At 34.9% G+C, this 18,852-nt stretch overlaps 1 protein-coding gene and 1 non-coding gene across 11 annotated transcripts in view; both read right to left on the bottom strand.

Moving 5' to 3' along the window:
- ECT2 (epithelial cell transforming 2) overlaps nucleotides 1-18,852 on the bottom strand; it is a 65,392-nt gene that overhangs the window by 24,617 nt on the left and 21,923 nt on the right. For all 10 annotated transcript variants that reach the window (XR_010840670.1, XM_059065449.2, XM_059065453.2 and 7 more), the window contains 7 exons: nucleotides 17,609-17,728; nucleotides 9,502-9,570; nucleotides 8,002-8,112; nucleotides 7,015-7,111; nucleotides 5,328-5,409; nucleotides 2,531-2,609; nucleotides 2,022-2,141 (listed from right to left, as the gene is read on the bottom strand). Coding sequence is in view for 9 of the 10 variants with exons in the window: in XM_059065449.2 (XP_058921432.1) it covers nucleotides 2,022-2,141; nucleotides 2,531-2,609; nucleotides 5,328-5,409; nucleotides 7,015-7,111; nucleotides 8,002-8,112; nucleotides 9,502-9,570; nucleotides 17,609-17,728 (678 nt within the window). In the remaining variant the exon portion in view is untranslated. The remainder of the gene's footprint in view (nucleotides 1-2,021; nucleotides 2,142-2,530; nucleotides 2,610-5,327; nucleotides 5,410-7,014; nucleotides 7,112-8,001; nucleotides 8,113-9,501; nucleotides 9,571-17,608; nucleotides 17,729-18,852) is intronic.
- Nucleotides 16,850-16,987, bottom strand: LOC131757894 (U4 spliceosomal RNA). The gene has a single exon (XR_009336042.1). It is a non-coding gene; the product is annotated as a U4 spliceosomal RNA (small nuclear RNA).

Here is an 18,852-nt window from a genome sequence, read left to right as displayed (position 1 = left end):
ATCCAACAGCACATTAAAAGGATCACACACCATGATCAAGTGGGGTTTATCCCAGGAATGCAAGGATTCTTCAATACACACAAATGCCCATTGACAGATGAATGGATGAAGATGTGGTACATATATACAATGTTATATTACTCAGCCATAAAAAGGAACAAAATTGGGTCATTTGTAGAGATGTGGATGGATCTAGAGACTGTCATACAGAGTGAAGTAAGTCAGAAAGAGAAAAATATTGTATATTAATGTATATACGTGGAGCCTAGAAAAATGTTACAGATGAACCAGTTTGCAGGGCAGAAATAGAGACACAAATGTAGAGAACAAACGTTATGGACACCAAGGGGTAGAGTGGTGGTGTGATGAATTGGGAGACTGGGATTGACATATATACACTAATATGTATAAAATGGATAACTAGTAAGAACCTGCTGTATAAAAAAATAAATAAAATAAAATTGAAAAATTTAAAAAAACACAAAAAAAACAGAGTCATGTACCACAATGTTCATTTCAGCTCTATTTGTAATAGCCAGGACATGGAAGCAACCTAAGTGTCGGTCCATCAACAGATGAATGGATAAAGAAGATGTGGCACATATATACAATGGAATATTACTCAGCCATAAAAAGAAACAAAATTGAGTTATTTGTAGTGAGGTGGATGGACCTAGAGTTTGTCATACAGAGAGAAGTTAAGTCAGAAAGAGAAAAACAAACATCATATGGTAACACATATTTATGGAATACAAAAAAAGGTTCTGAAGAACCTAGGGGCAGGACAGAAATAAAGACACAGATGTAGAGAATGGACTTGAGGACATGGGGAAGGGGAAGGGTAAGCTGGGACAAAGTGAGAGAGTGGCATGTACATATATACACTACCAAATGTAAAACAGATAGCTAGTGGGAAGAAGCCACATAGCATAGGGAGATCAGCTTGGTGCTTTGTAACCACCTAGTGGGGTGGGATAGGGATGGTGGGAGGGAGACGCAAGCAGGAGGAGATATCGGGATATATGTATATGTATAGCTGATTCATTTTGTTATAAGGCAGAAACTAACACACCATTGTAAAGCAATTATACTCCAATAAAGATGTTTAAAAAAATCTAATGTGCATGATACAAGAAGGTAGCACTAGATAAGAAGTGAAGTAGAAAGGAATAAAAGGAAGAAGTATAAATTTTAAAGAAAAAGGCAACTCATCAAATCACTTCAATGAATGCAACAAAAAGTTACCCAATAACACAAACGTCAAATGAGTCTCCTGGTTAATGACTTTATCATTAGAAGACAGAATGTGTTCTATCTTCTGAGATGAAGGAAAATACATTCCTTTATATCCCCCAATTAGACTGTTTAGTTGATTAAAAATACACAAATAAAAGAATGAAAGAAAGGGGTGGAAACAGCACATAAATATAATTCAATCTGCCTGTAGGAGTAATATGGGGAAAAAATTTAACTTGGATAGCTAAGAATTTTAGAATTAGAATCATTGCACCACATCTGATAAACTGATCATTAACTCACTCTAAAACCTGAAAACTTAAGGAAGAAATCAGGGGATTATAAATTCATTATATTAAATAATCAAGTTTTCTTCTTCTTCAATAAAATACTGATTTCTTTGCTAGAAAAGTCTACTTAAATTTCAAAAAGAACTCATAAATTATTTTGTAAATCTTGAAGAAATATACATAGATACAAGAAGTTCCTAAAATTCTTCACCTAAGCATTTATTTGCATGGAAATAAACTAAATTTTCATTGTGACTTGGATCTAAAGTCATGAAAAATCATCACATTTCTTAATATTATGTCTTCTCCTAAAAGCATTCATTAACCAGTCTCATCAAAAAAATGTGATTAAGTTCACTTTACTTGAAGCTTATTTACTTTAATCACTTAATTAAATTAATGTTATTGTAATTAAATCAAAGTTTGGTTTTAAACATTCAGTGAAGTCAGTGAACACAAAACAGCAGTGTTACACTGTATTAAGGACAACTTTACCTCTAGGCAGTCACTGAAGAGGAAGAGGGTTACTTGTTCTCCTCTGTCACAGGGGTGCTCACCTAGAGAAATTGTTTCAACTCGCTGAACTAAGCTTCGGTGAGAAGATAAAAGATTAGCCTGAATAGATTGAAAATATTAATAAAAGAGATTATTTTATAGCAAATAATTTTTAAAAGTTATAATTTAAAAGAAAGTTGTGTTGAGATTGTTTATATTATAACTGCAGAATCTAAAAACAGTTGAGCCTTTAACAACAGAGGTTTGAACTGTACAGGTCCACTTATACACAGTTTTTTTTCAATAAGTAAGTACTACAGTACTACACGATCCATGGTTGGTTGAATCCATGAATACAGAACCACAGAAACAAAGGGCCAACTATAAAGTTATATGCAGATTTTTTACTGCACTGGTGGGGCTGGTGCTCTTAACTCCCAGTTGTTCAAGGGTCAACTGTTAACAAGAAAAAGAAAATAAGTTGACAATCATCAAAAATGAATACCTACTGGACATCCATCTACTTCATAAACAACATCGAAAATTTGCTTTTGAGCTTCTGTCTTTCTCTTATCCTCATTAATATGGCTGAAAAATTAATAAGGTTACTTTTAGAACAACAGACTATAAAAACTGTATATACATACATCTCGTGTCACAAACAAAAATCCTTCCATGTGAGTCTTTTTTTTTTTTTTTTTTGCAGTACGCAGGCCTCTCACTGCTGTGGCCTCTCCCGTTGCGGAGCACCGGCTCCGGACGCACAGGCTCAGTGGCCATGGCTCACGGGCCTAGCTGCTCCGCGGCATGTGGGATCTTCCCAGACCGGGGCACGAACCCGTGTCCCCTGCATCGGCAGGCGGACTCTCAACCACTGCACCACCAAGGAAGCCCGAGTCTATCTTAATTTTGGTACCTGTATCAGTTAAAATATTCCCTAAATGTATCCCACTACATTAAAAAAAATTTCGTACTACCCTTCAGAAAAGTGTATTTTGCTTTAGTCCTTACTATATTGTCTTTTTTTAAAACTATACTCACTATACACTTCCTAAAATACGTTACACTGGTATAAACTTCAGGTTAACATAATCTAACTGTGAGTTCAGGTAAGGTTTTATGCAAATCATTCCTAAGTCATATGCTAATCATTTCACTGAAATAAAAATTAAGACTATTGGTCAAGATGGAATAAGGAGGAAAAAAATATACTCTGCCTGAAACAACTAAAAAAATAAAAACCATCAAATTATAAAAAAACAGGGTTCTCTAGTCACTGGAAGTCAATTCCTGTGAGATAGGAAACAATGCAAGGCCAATTATATCCTGTACACAAAAGATACACTTTACATACAAAGATATAAATAGACTGAAAGTAAAATGATGAAAAAGAGCACAATATATTCTCCTCAAGTGTACATGGAACATTCTCCAGGTTAAGCCATAAAATAGGCCTCAAAAAGTTTGAAAGGACTGAAATAATACAAAGTATATTTTCCATAAACAATGAAGTTAAATCAGAAATTGATAACAAAAGGAAACTTTAAAAATTCACAAATATGTGGGAATTAGCCAAAACACTCCTACACAACTGATGGGTCAAGAAGTAATCCCAAGGGAAATTAGAAAATACTTTCAGATAAACAAAAACACAAAATTTATGGAATATGACTAAAGCAATGCTTAAAGGGAAATTTATAGCTATAAAAGTGTACAATTAGGGGCTTCCCTGGTGGCCCAGTGGTTGAGACTCTGCCTGCCAATGCAGGGGACACGGGTTTGGGCCCTAGTCCAGGAAGATCCCACATGCCGCAGAGCAACTAAGCCTGCGCGCAACAACTTCTGAGCCTGTGCTCTAGAGCCCACGTGCCATGACAACTGAAGCCTGCATGTCTAGAGCCTATGCTCCACAACAGAAGAAGCCACCACAATGAGAAGCCCACGCACCACAATGAAGAGGAGCCCCCGCTTGCCGCAACTAGAGAAAGCCCGCGCACAGCAACGAAGACAATGAAGACCCCATGCAGCCAAAACTAAATAAATAAATAAATAAATTTAAAGAAGTGGGGAAAAAAAGTGTACAGTTTAAAAAATGACCTCAAATCAGTATCCTAACCTTCTACTGTAAGACACTGGGGGGGAAAAAGAGCAAGCTAAATCTAAAGCAAGCAGGAAAAAAGGAAATCATGAAGATCAGAGTGAAAATGAATGAAATCGAGAATATAAAAATAATAGAAAAAAATCAAAATTAAAAGCTTTTTTCTTTTATGCAAATACGTTAGCATTCACTGCTTAACTTGTAGTTTGTAGAAAGGATCAAGGTAGATAATGTGTGAGTACGTTAAACCACAAAGTGTTGAAAAACACTATTATCCTGATCCCCAAATAACAAAGCAAAAGCATGAAGGCTGGCTGATTAACATATAATATATAAACATAAGCAAAAGCCAAAATATGCATAATGCTTTCAGCAGCAAAAGAAGCGGGTATTCATTAATTTGAGCATTATACTACTGCTGGATCTTTTCACTAGAGCTAGTAACGTTTCTCTCTAGGGGCTCCTTTGCAAGTATTTTTAAGAAACGTTCTTTCACATAGAAGCACCTCATGGAATCTCAGAAATCATTTAAATATATTGAATATACTTATATGTAAAGCTCAAAGAAGTGAAATGCCCTCGCCCTTCATGAAGCAAAACAATTAACAGCAACAGAGTTTTCAATTCTGATCATATTAGTCAGGAAAAAATAATTTCTGATCAGTGCTATGTCTCCAAGTTAAACCTACGGTAAACAGCTTAAGTTTAACGATCAAGTTCCCTAGTAAATATGTTTATACTTCTAATACATCTCCAACAAACCATATCAATTTAATTCCATAGGATTCAAAGTAAGAAACAAAAAGTCAAAGCTAATGTGAAAAAAAAGCACTATAAACTTCTACTTTTCATCATAGTCAAATTCCCAATTTCCATTTGGGTAGTTTGTAAGAATATGAAGACAAAAACAAGCTAAGACCGGAGGTATATGAAGAAAATGTCTACTAGTGTATTTATAACATTTTCAAATTTCTAAACCATTGTTACTCTCTGCATAATAGTTCAATACCTTCAGAAATGTTTTTAATTAATTATTGTATTCTTAGCAATACTTCTAACATTTTAATGTGTGACTACACTATAAAATAATTTAGATACTATTACAGAATTTTGCTATTGATATTGTTCTCACCATTTATGATTCTAATTGTTCTACCAATTCCATTCTAAATCTAAGGAGCAATAAAAAATTGAAATAATGTACTTACGTCATTACTTCCTTTAGTGATCCAATAGCTTTTTCTAGAGTGCTTTTGTCAGGATTTTCTTCAGCTGTATGCTTCTTAAGATCTGTAATGATAAAATGTTTTCTCTATGATTAAAAAAAATTCAGTGGTTTTCCAACTGTGACTTAAAAACGCTATCCACTTTGACACAGGCTGATTAATTCTTTTAAAATAATATTTAACTTTTACTTTTAAAAATGTTTTATGTAATCCCTTTTAAGAGCTCTCTTCTTAAATGTATTAAAGTTTCCATGTTTTTTCACTGACTAAATTTCCAGAATATGTAACAGATTTTCTTACACGATTTCAATTCCCTTCTAGTAAAGCTTGAGGACTCCTAGATTCTTCAAACTCTCTCCATAGTGCTGAAGGAAAACACATGATTCTCAATTAGCTAAGAAATCATTATATATGCTATATTTCATAGCGGGGTCCATGGCTCCATCACAGAGAACAGTTGGTGTCCTAAAGAGATGGTTTTGTTTAGTTTGTAGGTTCATGAGATGCTTACACTTTGACTCTTCTTATCCAAGTTGCTTATAATGTTCCATCTAACTGTTCCCTAATACTAGGCCCACCTAATCTTTTGAGGGGAATGATAGAAGAAAGGCTTAGAAATCACTAAGTTTATTTTAGTCATGACAACATTTGATGGGATTCCTATAAGTACGTAATGAAACAATAACGAAGATAAATTTTAAAAATACCCTGCTTTGTAAAGTTAAAAGTTCATGTGTTCATATATTCTTCTTATAATCTGTAAAACAGGACAGCTTTTAAAGACTGGGGAAATCATCTTACATGTTAGTAATTCTAAACTACATTAGATAACCTCAAAGAGAATAAAAATGATCACTTTTTGTAGTTACAACCATAACTCACAGTTTAACCAATATACTTTAAAGTCAATAATAGATTAAACAGTCACAAACTTAGCCTCCTTATCTGCTACACACATTACTGTAGTTAAGGTTTGGGGACCAAAATGCTTTATTATACTTACTCCTATTTGTAATTTAATTTTCATACTTAAATTTAAAAAATATAAAAATTGACTGTCCTAAAACTATTCACTACTTTAGTCAGGTAAATATAAAAGCATATAAATATGCCTTTCTTTTCATGCAGGCATAATTTATTCTTAAAAATTAACTCTGCTATAAAAATCCCTTTCATTGATAACTGTAGTTTAAGTTTTAGAATAAATGGATGTATGTTTCAGGAGCGTTCTGCACTATGTAAGAAAAAAAGGCATAAAATGAAGCATAAAGAACTTTTACTAAGATTCAGAAAAAGACTAAATAACTTGAGACATATTAATCATCTCTGATCTTGTGATTTTGTGGGTGAATTTTGTGTAGATGTAAACTGATTGCGAAATTAGTGATGCACCATGAAATATAAGAAGACTTTTAAGTAGAGAGACAAAAAGTACAATATTAGTCAATATAATTGACATCACAACAAGTAAAGCATTTCAGGACAGAGTGAATTTTTGTAGCACCAGTGATTATTCAGATTATCCATAAAGATATTTCCTATGTAAAATATATAAGCTTTAAAGCTGAAACCTAAGAGCATTTTGAAAATGAGAAAATTTTCAAATTGTTTAGAACAAAACATTCCATAGAAACATCCAAAATTGTCTGGAAACAGATCAGATGAGTACCATTTAAAAGTAATGCAACACTGGGTAACCTCTGTACTGGTCGGATGAGAAGTTCAACAAGGCTTTGCCGCCCACATTCTGGTTTAGCTTGGTTTATCTGAAAGGAATTAATTTATTCAATAATTATTTAAAAGGTTTTCTGCAAAGATTAGACATTACATTTATCAGATTACACCTTTATTATTTGTGCCCTGATAAGAACTAACAGGAGAAGTAGGGTGGCAGTAGTTCTCTGGCAGATTACTGTGGCTAAATAATCCCCCAAGGCCTGAAATGGCCCACTGGCAAGCCAAGGATTAACACCTTAAACAGAGAGTGAGTTCTCTAAGCACTCTTATACATTTCATTTGAGTTTCTCTTACATCTACACCATTCAAAAGAAAAAAAAAAATTAAGAATATTCATTATAGGGGTTTCCCTGGTGGTGCAGTGGCTGAGAGTCCGCCTGCCGATGCAGGGGACATGGGTTTGTGCCCTGGTCTGGGAAGATCCCACATGCTGCGGAGCGGCTGGGCCCGTGAGCCATGGCCGCTGAGCCTGTGCGTCCGGAGCCTGTGCTCCACAACGGGAGAGGCCACAACAGTGAGAGGCCCGCGTACCACACACACAAAAATAATAATAATAATAATAATTATTATTATTATTATGCTGATACCATTTGGATAAACAAAGTAAGGCACTGGTAAGAAAAAAAGTCATTAATAGCAAAACAAAGCTCATTGGAAAATTTTTAGAGGTGTTTGACAACTAGAACATGCATAAATTTAAAAAGAAAAAAAAAAACACAGACAACATTCATATTCATTCAGCTGCTTCTTGGATCCTGCTTGTAGCATGTCAAAACTTGTGAAGCCAAACATCACTGCCACTCTCAGGTAAAGCTAAGTTAACAGATAACATTAAGGTGTTCTTACATGGATACATTTTTACTAAAAGTATAATTTTAATGAACTCCTTAGATTTTTATTTGAAAGAAATGTACATTACCTTCAGAAAAGCATGAAATCTTGGTTTCTGTTTTTCACATTTAATAATTGTTTCCTTGCTCATTTCAAAGAAGTTCACAAAGGGAGGGTATGTTTTTACCAAATCTTTTGACTAGCAACAATTAAAAAAAACAAACACATTAATTGGTAATGGATGTTACCCTTAGTCAATGAAACTTAAAGTTGAATAATCAATAGTCAAAATCTGACATACTGGACCCAAAATAAAAGCTTAAAATAAGTTTCTTCTCAAGTTAAATATAGGAATTTATTTTATAAACTTTTCACTAACTACTGAGTTAACTGCTAAACAAAATGCATCAATTAGTACCCAGAGCCTAAAGCCTGAAAAGCAAATAAAGACTCAAAAAGAAAAAGAAGTATATTAAAGCTTATAGTATTGATATAAACATGACAAAGTTTTAAAACTTCTATAAATTCAGAATATAGTAATTATAGTTGACCTATGCAGAATCCAAGAACATGCTATTATCTACTGAAGGATCCAAACCACCATTAAAAGACCAACTGTACTGGGTAATTTTTAGGTAAAATGAAAACAAAAAAAGGAAAATGTCTTGACTAATTGAGACTAACAGGTATCAAAAAGATATGGGACAATAATTTGCATATTTGGAGTTCTCAACCAACCAGAAAAAAAACATCTAAGGGATATAGGGTAAAGATTAAAGTTAGGAGACCTCGGAAAACAAAAGTAAATGGTCAAGAATCCAAGGCAGTGAAACTTATAAATCATATCCAAAGAGACTGAAAGAAATTTATAAATCATATTCACAGCACCTCATCCAAAATTAATATACTTTATTTGATAAACTATGTTGTCCTTATCTTAGAGAAGAAACAGTTCATTAGAAACTTTTATGCAGACACAAAGACAGTAAAAACTGCTATCAACTAAGAAATGACTAAAACTCGATTACTGAAAATTTCAAAAAAATCATTAATCTGTGGCTATTTATAAGAGGCAAATAACATGATATATAGTAAAATGTTTGTAGCACAATACAACAATTAGTGTTCCTAATGATGACCTTGAGCTATCAAGAAAGTGTTAAGACTGTATATAGAAGGTATGCTTCAGAAGACAAGAACAGGGCTTCCCTGGTGGCACAGTGGTTGAGAGTCCGCCTGCCGATGCAGGGGACACAGGTTCGTGCCCCGGTCCGGGAAGATCCCACATGCCGCGGAGTGGCTGGGCCCATGGGCCGTGGCCGCTGGGCCTGCGCGTCCGGAGCCTGTGCTCCGCAACGGGAGAGGCCACAACAGTGAGAGGCCCGCGTACCACAAAAAAAAAAAAAACAAAAAAACAAAAACAAACAAAAAAAGAAGACAAGAACACTTCCCAATATATTTCACAAAAACAACTATGTCAAAGTGTTTAAAAAGCTCTCACATTTAAACAGGTAACTTTCATCCCCTGCCAGTCCTTGTTGAGATGATACTTTAATCTGAAAACTTAAAAAAGAAATAAAATACTTACATATTTAAGAAAGATATCACCAATACTTTTGCTCTCATCCCAATTAACAATAAGGTCTTCAAGATCATCCTGAAAAAACACAAAATGGGACAAGGAGATTGATTCTGACAATCCCTTTAACATCTTTTAATATTTAAGATATTCATTTGAAAGATACACTTTACAATGTATCTTAATTTGATGTGTATAACAATTAATAACACTCCTCCTCAACAAGAAATTAACTTTTTGACTAAGAGGAAGATATCCTTTGAAAAATAATTAAGAAAATATAAAGAATGTCAAGTCAATAAGACTTAAGTCTAGGGACTTCCCTGGGTGGCACAGTGGTTAAGAATCCACCTGCCAATGAAGGGGACAAGGGTTCGAGCCCTGGTCCAGGAAGATCCCACATGCCATGGAGCAACTAAGCCCATGAGCCACAACTACTGAGCCCACACACAACTACTGAAGCCCAGGCACCTAGGGCCCATGCTCCGCAACGAGAAGCCACCGCAATGAGAAGCCTGTGCATCCCAACAAAAGAGTAGCCCCCACTTGCCCCAACTAGGAAAAAGCCCATGCATGGCAGCAAAGACCCAACGCAGGCAAAAACAAATAAATAAAAATAAATACATTTATTTTTTTAAAAAAGACTAAGTCTAACTTCCCAATGATGTGGTAGTTCAGTATCTTTTCTAATTATTAACTATAAAGCTGATGGTGTGATTAATTATAGAATTAATTAATTATAGCAAACTACTTTTGATCTTGCTGCTGAAACATCAGCCATTAGAAACTGTAATCTATAATGGGGTCAACAAACTTTACTTAAAGGGCAAGAAGGTAAGTATTTTAAGGTTTGCAGGCCACATGGTTTCTGTCACACATCCTCAACTCCGTCCTTGTAGAGTGGAAGGAGCCATAGATAATACATAAATGATTGTGTGTGGCTGTGTATCAATAAAACCTTCCTTACCAAAACAAGCAAAACTTTACCAAAATCCTAAATTGGCTGGATTTGGTCCACTGACTATAGTTTGCTAATCCCTGGCCTATAAAATTTCTCAATCATCATCCTAAAATACTACATATTTGCAAAAATTTAGAAGACACGTAAAAGCTTTCTAGGATAATAAGACACAAATCAGATGATAAAATGAGATGCCAAGAAATGACATGCCCTAATTGAAATCCTAAAAGTGACTTTAAAGTAGAAATTAATCAATAAACTTATACAAGAGCTTTTCAAACTGTTATATGCAGACCCCCCCAACACACTTTTTTAGTGGGATCCATGAGATTAAACTATTTTTATTATAATACTAAGGCATTATTTGACTTTTTTATTCTAATTCTCTCATAAGGATACAACAGAGTTTTCTAGAGGCTATGTATATGATGTGTGATACTGCAACATAATAAATTAAGTAGGCAGGAGAAACAGTCTTCTATTAAGCCAGACAGAAAAAAAAAAAAAACCATAAATCAACATCACTCCTCACTACTTCTGTTTTGGAAATCAGTTATTTTTCAAAAAAAAACCCATGTTATTTATGCTATCATATAATGAGTCATTATTACTTTAAATTCATTAATGTATGTTTTTAAAATTGGATATCCACACAAAAAAAGATGAACTTAAACCCTCACCTCAGCCAAAAATGAACTCAAGATCGGTTCTAGACCTAATTGTATGAGCTAAAACAATATGACCTCTAGAAGAAAATATAGGAGAAAATCTTCAAAACCTTGGGTTAGGAAAAAATTTCTTAGATATGACACCAAAAGCACATTACATTTTAAAAAATGGATAAATCGGACTTCATCAAAATTAAAAATTTTGGTACTTCAAAAGACACCACTAAATAAATGATAAGCAACAACAGGCTGGGAGGAAATATCTGCAAAACACAGAGCTGATAAAGGACTTGTATCTATAGTTTATAGAGAACTCTTACAACTCAGTAAGACAACAAACAACCCAACCAAAAAATGGGCACCAGATCTAAGCACACATTTCACAAAGGTAATATATGAATGGCTAACAAGCACATGAAAAGATGCTCAACATCATTAATCATTAGGGAAATGTAAATCAAAATCACTTCACATCCCAGAATGGCTATAAAAGAAAAAGGATAGGTATTGGCAAGAATGTGTAGAAATCTGAACTCTTATACATTACTGGTAAGAATATAAAATGATGTAAAAACCTGGCAGTTTCTCAAAAATTTTAAATATAAGACTACCAATACAACCTAGCAATTCTACTATTCCTAAGTATCTACGGAAGAGAATGAAAGCATGCCCAAGCGAAGATTTGCACATACTGTTCATATCAGCATTATTCCTAACAGCCAAAAACTGAAAACAAGCTAAATTTCCATCAGTTGGTGAATGGATAAAGAAATGTAGGATAGCTGTATAATAGACTGTTATCTGGCCACACAAAGGAACAAACTACTAACGTACTAAATCATAGATGAAATTCAAAAATATGCTAAGTGAAAAAAGTCAGACATAAGACACCACATATTATATATTCACATTTATATGAAGTGTCTAGAAAAGGCAAATTCATAAGAAAGTAGATTAGGGGTTGCCTGGACCAGGGGCTAGGAATGGGGATTAACTACAAATGGGTATGAAGGATCTTAATGGGGAAGGTGAAATGCTCTAAAATGGATTTATGGTGGTGGTTGCATGACTTGGTGAAGTTATTAAAATCATTGAATCATATATTTTAAGAAGGTTGAATTTAAAGATGTAAAATGTACCTCAATAAATCTGTTAAAAAAACTGAGGTATCTTTAAAAATACTATAAAATTTTTGTTTTAATTTCAAAAACAGTTAATACCAATAGATAAAACCCATATAAACATAAGTTCCTCAGTCATTTTTAAGAATGAAAAGGGACCCTGAGACCAAATAATTTAAGAACCACTACCCTATATTCTTCAGATTCAGAAAAGCCAAAAGGGATAAAATTTACTTCCAATAGCATAAAGGTGAACTCAAGCAAGAATAATTTAACAGCTCACAGAGTCAAGAACTAAGATTTAACTGTTTAAAATTGCACTTGAAAGAAACAAAAGATGAAAAAGATTATAAATAAGACTAATCTTGGAACAATATAATGTAGTGAATTCTGGCACCGACTAGTTAGTTTTAAATACTGGCTCGAGAGCCTGTTAGTTTTGTGCTGTTAGGCAAGTTACTTAACCTTAAAGTGCCTCAATTTTCTATTATGAAAAATGAGAATAGTAATGACTCCTATTTCATAAAGGATTAAATTAGTTAATACTTGTATAGCACTTAGAAACCCTAACCCTATAGTAGTGCTCAATAAGCTATTATTAACTATATTTTCCTATGTATTTAATATAAATAAGGGAGATATTTGGAAAACTGTGATGCAAAAACAACAACAACAACAACAACAACAAAAAAAAACCCCTTATAGCTCTGCCAATATAATCTAGTGGTACATTTTTAAAGTGTAAATAATTACAGGATGGCTGCATATACTTATATAAGAATATTGTTATCAGAAAGCAAAATAATCTCTAGGGGATCTGAAAAATAGTCTACTGTTTTGGGTTAACCTTTAAATCCTTGTGCTTGTTGATTAAATAAAGATCTCTGCCCTAATCGACTGTTAGCTCAGGGACTAAGTAAAGAAACTAAGGCTTAGAGACATTAATTTGTCCCAAATCACAGTTGTGAACCAGTATTCATACCCAGGCTTGTCTGACTCCTGATTCTATGTCATTCTACTTGATCTATACCACAGTTCTCCCCATCAGAAATGGGGAGTCAGGTGGGCAGGCAAGCCCCAAAGGGCATTATTCACAGTGCCACCATTGCTTTTTTTTTTTTTTTTTTTTTTTTTGCGGTACGCAGGCCTCTCACTGTTGTGGCCTCTCCCGCTGTGGAGCACAGGCTCCGGACACGCAGGCTCAGCAGCCATGGCTCATGGGCCTAGCCGCTCCGCGGCATGTGGGATCCTCCCGGACCGAGGCACGAACCCATGTCCCCTGTATCGGCAGGCGGACTCTCAACCACTGTGCCACCAGGGAAGCCCCCATAGTGCCACCATTTCTTACAATGTTTCTGTAGGAATATGCTTGACTCAGTTTCGGACAGACCCTGGAACATGCCTCCTCCTTGTCCATTACACAATTCTCCACTGGATGCTCCCAAAGTTACCTCCTGGCCATAAGAAAGGAGAACTCTATAGTTCTAAGACAGAGCATAGCTCCCAAAGCGTATTGCAAAAGTAGAAGTTGTAAGCGTATGGGATTAAGAAAGCTAAGCTCCTTCCTTCTCTTTCTTCTTCGCTAAGATTTCTTCTGTCCTGTTACCATCTATTTTTATACAAGATGGGATTCTCTTTTGCTTAGCTCACAATACACCAAATTAGCAGATTTCCCAGTATACAGCTGTTCCTGAAACAAGTACAAGGTACCTTATGACTTACATTAAATTAACAAATAACAAAGCATAAACACAGAAAGAACACATTCTCCCTCCAACCCTTTCCTGTCTTTTGTTTCATCATAGTTCCATACAAAAACAGGCATTTGCACATCAAGGACCAATGGTGATTAGCCCTGAAAAGGAAAAATTCACACATAGGAAAAGAGGTGTTCATAACAATCTCAAAAATTCTCAACTTAATCTAAATATTAGCATGCTAAAAGTTGGAGGCAAATTAAGAATAAGGCTAAAGGTATCCACATGATATCTAGGATGACAAAATACACTAAGTTCCAGTCCTGATTTGGACATTTAAAAGTAGCATGACCAATGTTTAGCAAATATTTACTGATAGAAATCTAAGTGCCAGTGGTTGTAAACACAGTGGGTAAAAAATGATTTTAGTCCTTCACAAAACATCTAAACATAGTTTACTTGCCTTCTGAATTTAGTTTATTGGTAATATGAATTGCTATTGTTATTTATTGAATGCTCAGTGTTAGGCACTATGCTTAATGACTTATAAAAATGTAAAAACTGAGAATAAAAATTTCACAACCACCCATGATTCAGATACTATCCCCATTTTACAGATAAGAAAACTGAAGCTATTAAAGTTACCTTACTTCAAACACAAATCTACTTTATTCCACAGTCCATATCTGAAACCACTATGCAATGCTATAAAATACGGATACCAGTGCTTCTCAGGAATACCATACCAATAAGATGATATGACAAAGTGTACAAACTTAAGCCACATTTATACGATTTATTCATTTACATATTAAAAGAATAAATCTACAGCATGATAATTAAGAAGCAATACAGCATTAGTAATAGTCACGACATGGCAAGAAACTAAGTGTCCATAAATGAATTAACGGATAAAGAAAATGTGGTATACATAATGAAATATTATTCAGCCATGAAAAGAAGGTTATCCTGCCATCTGTGACAACATGGATGGACCTTGAGGGCATTACGCTACGTGAGATAAGTCAGAGAAAACAAATACTATATGATCTCACTTACATGTGGAATCTTAAAAAAAAAAAAAACAAACACTCATAGATACAGAGAACAGACTGGTAGCTGCCAGAGGCAGGGGGAGGAGGGTGGGTGAAATGCGTAAAGGTGGTCAAAAGGTGCAAACTTCCAGTTATAAGAAAAATAGGTCCTGAGGCTGTAATGTAGAGCACGGTGACTATAGTTAACAATACTGTTTTGTATATCTGAAACTTGCTAAGAGACTAGATCTTAAAAGTTCTCATCACAAAGGAAAAAAAAAAACTATGTGTGGTGGCAGATGTTAACTAAACTTATTGTGGTGAACATTTTGCAATACATACATATATCAATCCATTATGTTGTACACCTAAAACTAATACAATGTTATATGTCAATTTTATCTCATTAGAAGGGGGGGGCAAGACAACATTAGGGTTTAGGAGAACAGACTTAGAAGTTAGACAAAAAAGGATTCAAATTCAGTGTCCAGCATTTATTATATGACTGACTTTAGAAAAATTATTTAATCTCTGTATGTAGCAGTTTCACATCTGTATAATATCAACTTCTTGGTAATGTTCAATAGATGTGACAGTACTTGATAAATGGTGGGCTACATTCAAAAGAAGAAAAAAGTGTTATGCATAAAAAAACAGAAAGAAAATACAACAAAATTTTAGGAGTATTTGGGTTATGGGATTATAGGTTTTTTCTACTCCTTTTTCCTTTTCTCCTTTATTTTACAAATAAACGTTTGACAGCACACATTGGCGTCACTGTAGAAAAAAACATAGGCTTTAAAATTTTAAACGTATGACAAACCTGCAATCAGCTAAAAAACAACTACTAGTTGAAACACTGGTAAATCCACGTTTATAAAAGCTTAAAAAATTATGTAACACATTAGAAAATTAAAGGGTGACCATCGTTTTCAAAGCTCCAGTGACTCACTAGTGAATGAAACAAAAAAGCAGACTCACAGATATAGAGAACAAACTAGTGGTTACTGGTGGCGAGGAGGGCAATATAAGGGTAGTGTGGAAAAAGAGGGTTATTATGGGATTATATGAAATTATGTATATGAAACTTTTGAAAACTGTATAGCACTATAGAATTTAAAGACTCTTTCATCTAGTAAAAAAAAATTTTTTTTTTTTTTTAAAAAGCACCAGTCAATCAGAGAACATGATTTTCTGAATTGAGATTATGATCCTATACACATAAAAAGTATGTAACAGGGCTTCCCTGGTGGCGCAGTGGTTGAGAGTCCGCCTGCCGAAGCAGGGGACATGGGTTCGTGTCCCTGTCCAGGAAGATCCCACGTGCTGCGAAGCGGCTGGGCCCGTGAGCCATGGCCGCTGAGCCTGCGCGTCTGGAGCCTGTGCTCCGCGACGGGAGAGGCCACAGCAGTGATAGGCCCGCGTACCACAAAAAAAAAAAAAAAAAAAGTATGTAACATTTTATATTGGACAGGAACTTGCACATCCAGACTGGCTAAATGACTAACACAAAGTGACCCACAAATTAGTAGTAAAACACCAAGATGAAAACCTGCTTGCCTTTCCACTCTACCTTTATGCCTCTCAGTGTTTCTTATGGAAAAAAAAAAAAAAAAAAAACCATTCCAAGAAAATTTTATTCTTCAAATATTCAGAATCCTAACTGGAAATAAGGAGAAACTAGCCTGAGATTCTATAGCTTTTTAAGAAAAGACTCCTTTCCTTCAAAATTACTTGTAAATCTAGAAATAAGTGAAATATGGTCAAGGATTTTGATAAAATATAAGCATTTGATAAATTGCATTTTTATTAACTTATAGATCTTTTATATTTTTGTCCACAACATGCAGTAAAATCAAAAGTAAGTTAATGTATATTTTGGAAAACATTCTGTAATTCAGATTGATCTTTTTATTGTAAAATAGAATAAACATTTAGGGAAAAATTTTCAATTAACAATAATAGTGCACCTCAGATAAACCTCATCGGCTATGATACTGCCACTCACAAAGCTGGAATAAACATTAATATGGGTTGTTTTGAGAGGAAAACTGATAAATTTTGCTCAGGCATCACATAGGAAAACTAAGAGGAAACAATGCTAAACTACTTTTAAGGGTTCAGCTAAACCTGCTCCAAAATTACTTTACTATGAGAGATTGATACCTGGAATTCATGGACCCTTCATCAAGGGAAAATCATTAGAGGATAGCATTGTCTTACACAGTTTTGGCATTTATCTGACCATACAGATAGAGAGAAATTAATGAAATGATCTTGAGTCCCTTTCAACTTCACAGTTTTTCAAACAAACCAAAGCAAAACAAAAACACACAACTTAAGACGAACAACAGCAGGAAAATAATAAAAATAGTACTAGCAAACACATGTCTCTATAGAAAAGACTTCATAAGGTCTAAATTCCTTATTTTCAAATTAATCAAAATCAAAACATAGGCAAACAGCAAATATTAATAAGGCACTGGGGCAAAGGGACAAATGATTCAAAGGAATAAATGAGGGATTAAGAAATTTTAAATACAAAACTTATTTAGCTAGTCAGAAGCACCTGAAAAATCGTAGTAAATACACACAATGTAAAAGGAATTACTACCACACTAACATACAAATTTACCTTTATCTTAGTGTGCACATCAAAGATATCTGGAATACTACCAAAAATAGTCTTAATCTCTTCTGGTGCAAGGATAGGCCCACCTCGTTGTCCTTCCTCTTCCAATGGCACTTGAAATAACTAAAAGGTAAAAAAGATTAGTTTAGGTAGATTGTGGAAAAAAAAATTAAAAATCTAACATACAGACAGTGATAAAGGAGAGCTATGATGTTAACAGAAAAGAAAAAAAAGTTGAAAAAAAAATACTTCTCCCTAAATCTGACAACTTTTCTCATAACATTTTCTAGTCTGTTTTATCCTACTTATTTATTCATCTCTGTGTATATATACAATCTTGTAATAAAATGTTACATTAGGGCTTCCCTGGTGGCGCAGTGGTTAAGAGTCTGCCTGCCAATGCAGGGGACATGGGTTCAAGGCCTCGCTCTGGGAAGATTCCACAGGCCATGGAGCAACTAGGCCTGTGAGAGCCAAAACTACTGAGCCTGCGCATCTGGAGCCGGTGCTCTGCAACAAGAGAGGCCACGATAATGAGAGGCCTGCGCACCACAATGAAGAGTGGCCCCTGCTTGCTGCAACTAGAGAAAGCCCTCACACAGAAACGAAGACCCAACACAGCCAAAAATAAATAAATAAATAAATAATTTTAAATAAATAAATAAAATAAAATAAAATGTTACATTAGAATCTAATAAAAGTTTATCACAGTTCTATAAATCATTAAAATTGTTAGTATGATTCACCGTAATTTCTACTTTTTTATTCAAGTAAGTAAGGAACAAAGCAATAAGCAGTCATACACTTAATATAAGTACTAAATGTTTTTAAACGATAGCAAAAAAACTTGGTTTAGGGGCTTCCCTGGTGGCGCAGTGGTTGAGAGTCCATCTGCCGATGCAGGGGACACGGGTTCGTGCCCCGGTCCGGGAAGATCCCACATGCTGCAGAGCGGCTGGGCCCATGAGCCATGGCTGCTGAGCCTGTGCGTCCGGAGCCTGTGCTCCGCAACGGGAGAGGCCACAATAGTGAGAGGCCTGAGTACCGCAAAAAAACAAAACAAACAAACAAACAAAAAAACGTGGTTTAGGGGGAAAAGATTGGATGTGAAGCTAGAAGACCTGTTTATAACCATGTTGATCTAAGGTGGAGCTGAGGCAGTGATGCTAGCAGTGGGGAGCGGCTGCAAATACAGATCATCATTAGCAGAGAGGTGTGACTGCACACAGACCATAATAAATCAATTG

The sequence above is a fragment of the Kogia breviceps genome, chromosome 5 (assembly GCF_026419965.1).
Source record: "Kogia breviceps isolate mKogBre1 chromosome 5, mKogBre1 haplotype 1, whole genome shotgun sequence".
Classification (NCBI taxonomy): domain Eukaryota; kingdom Metazoa; phylum Chordata; class Mammalia; order Artiodactyla; family Physeteridae; genus Kogia; species Kogia breviceps.
This window is presented reverse-complemented; position numbering and strand designations above follow the sequence as displayed.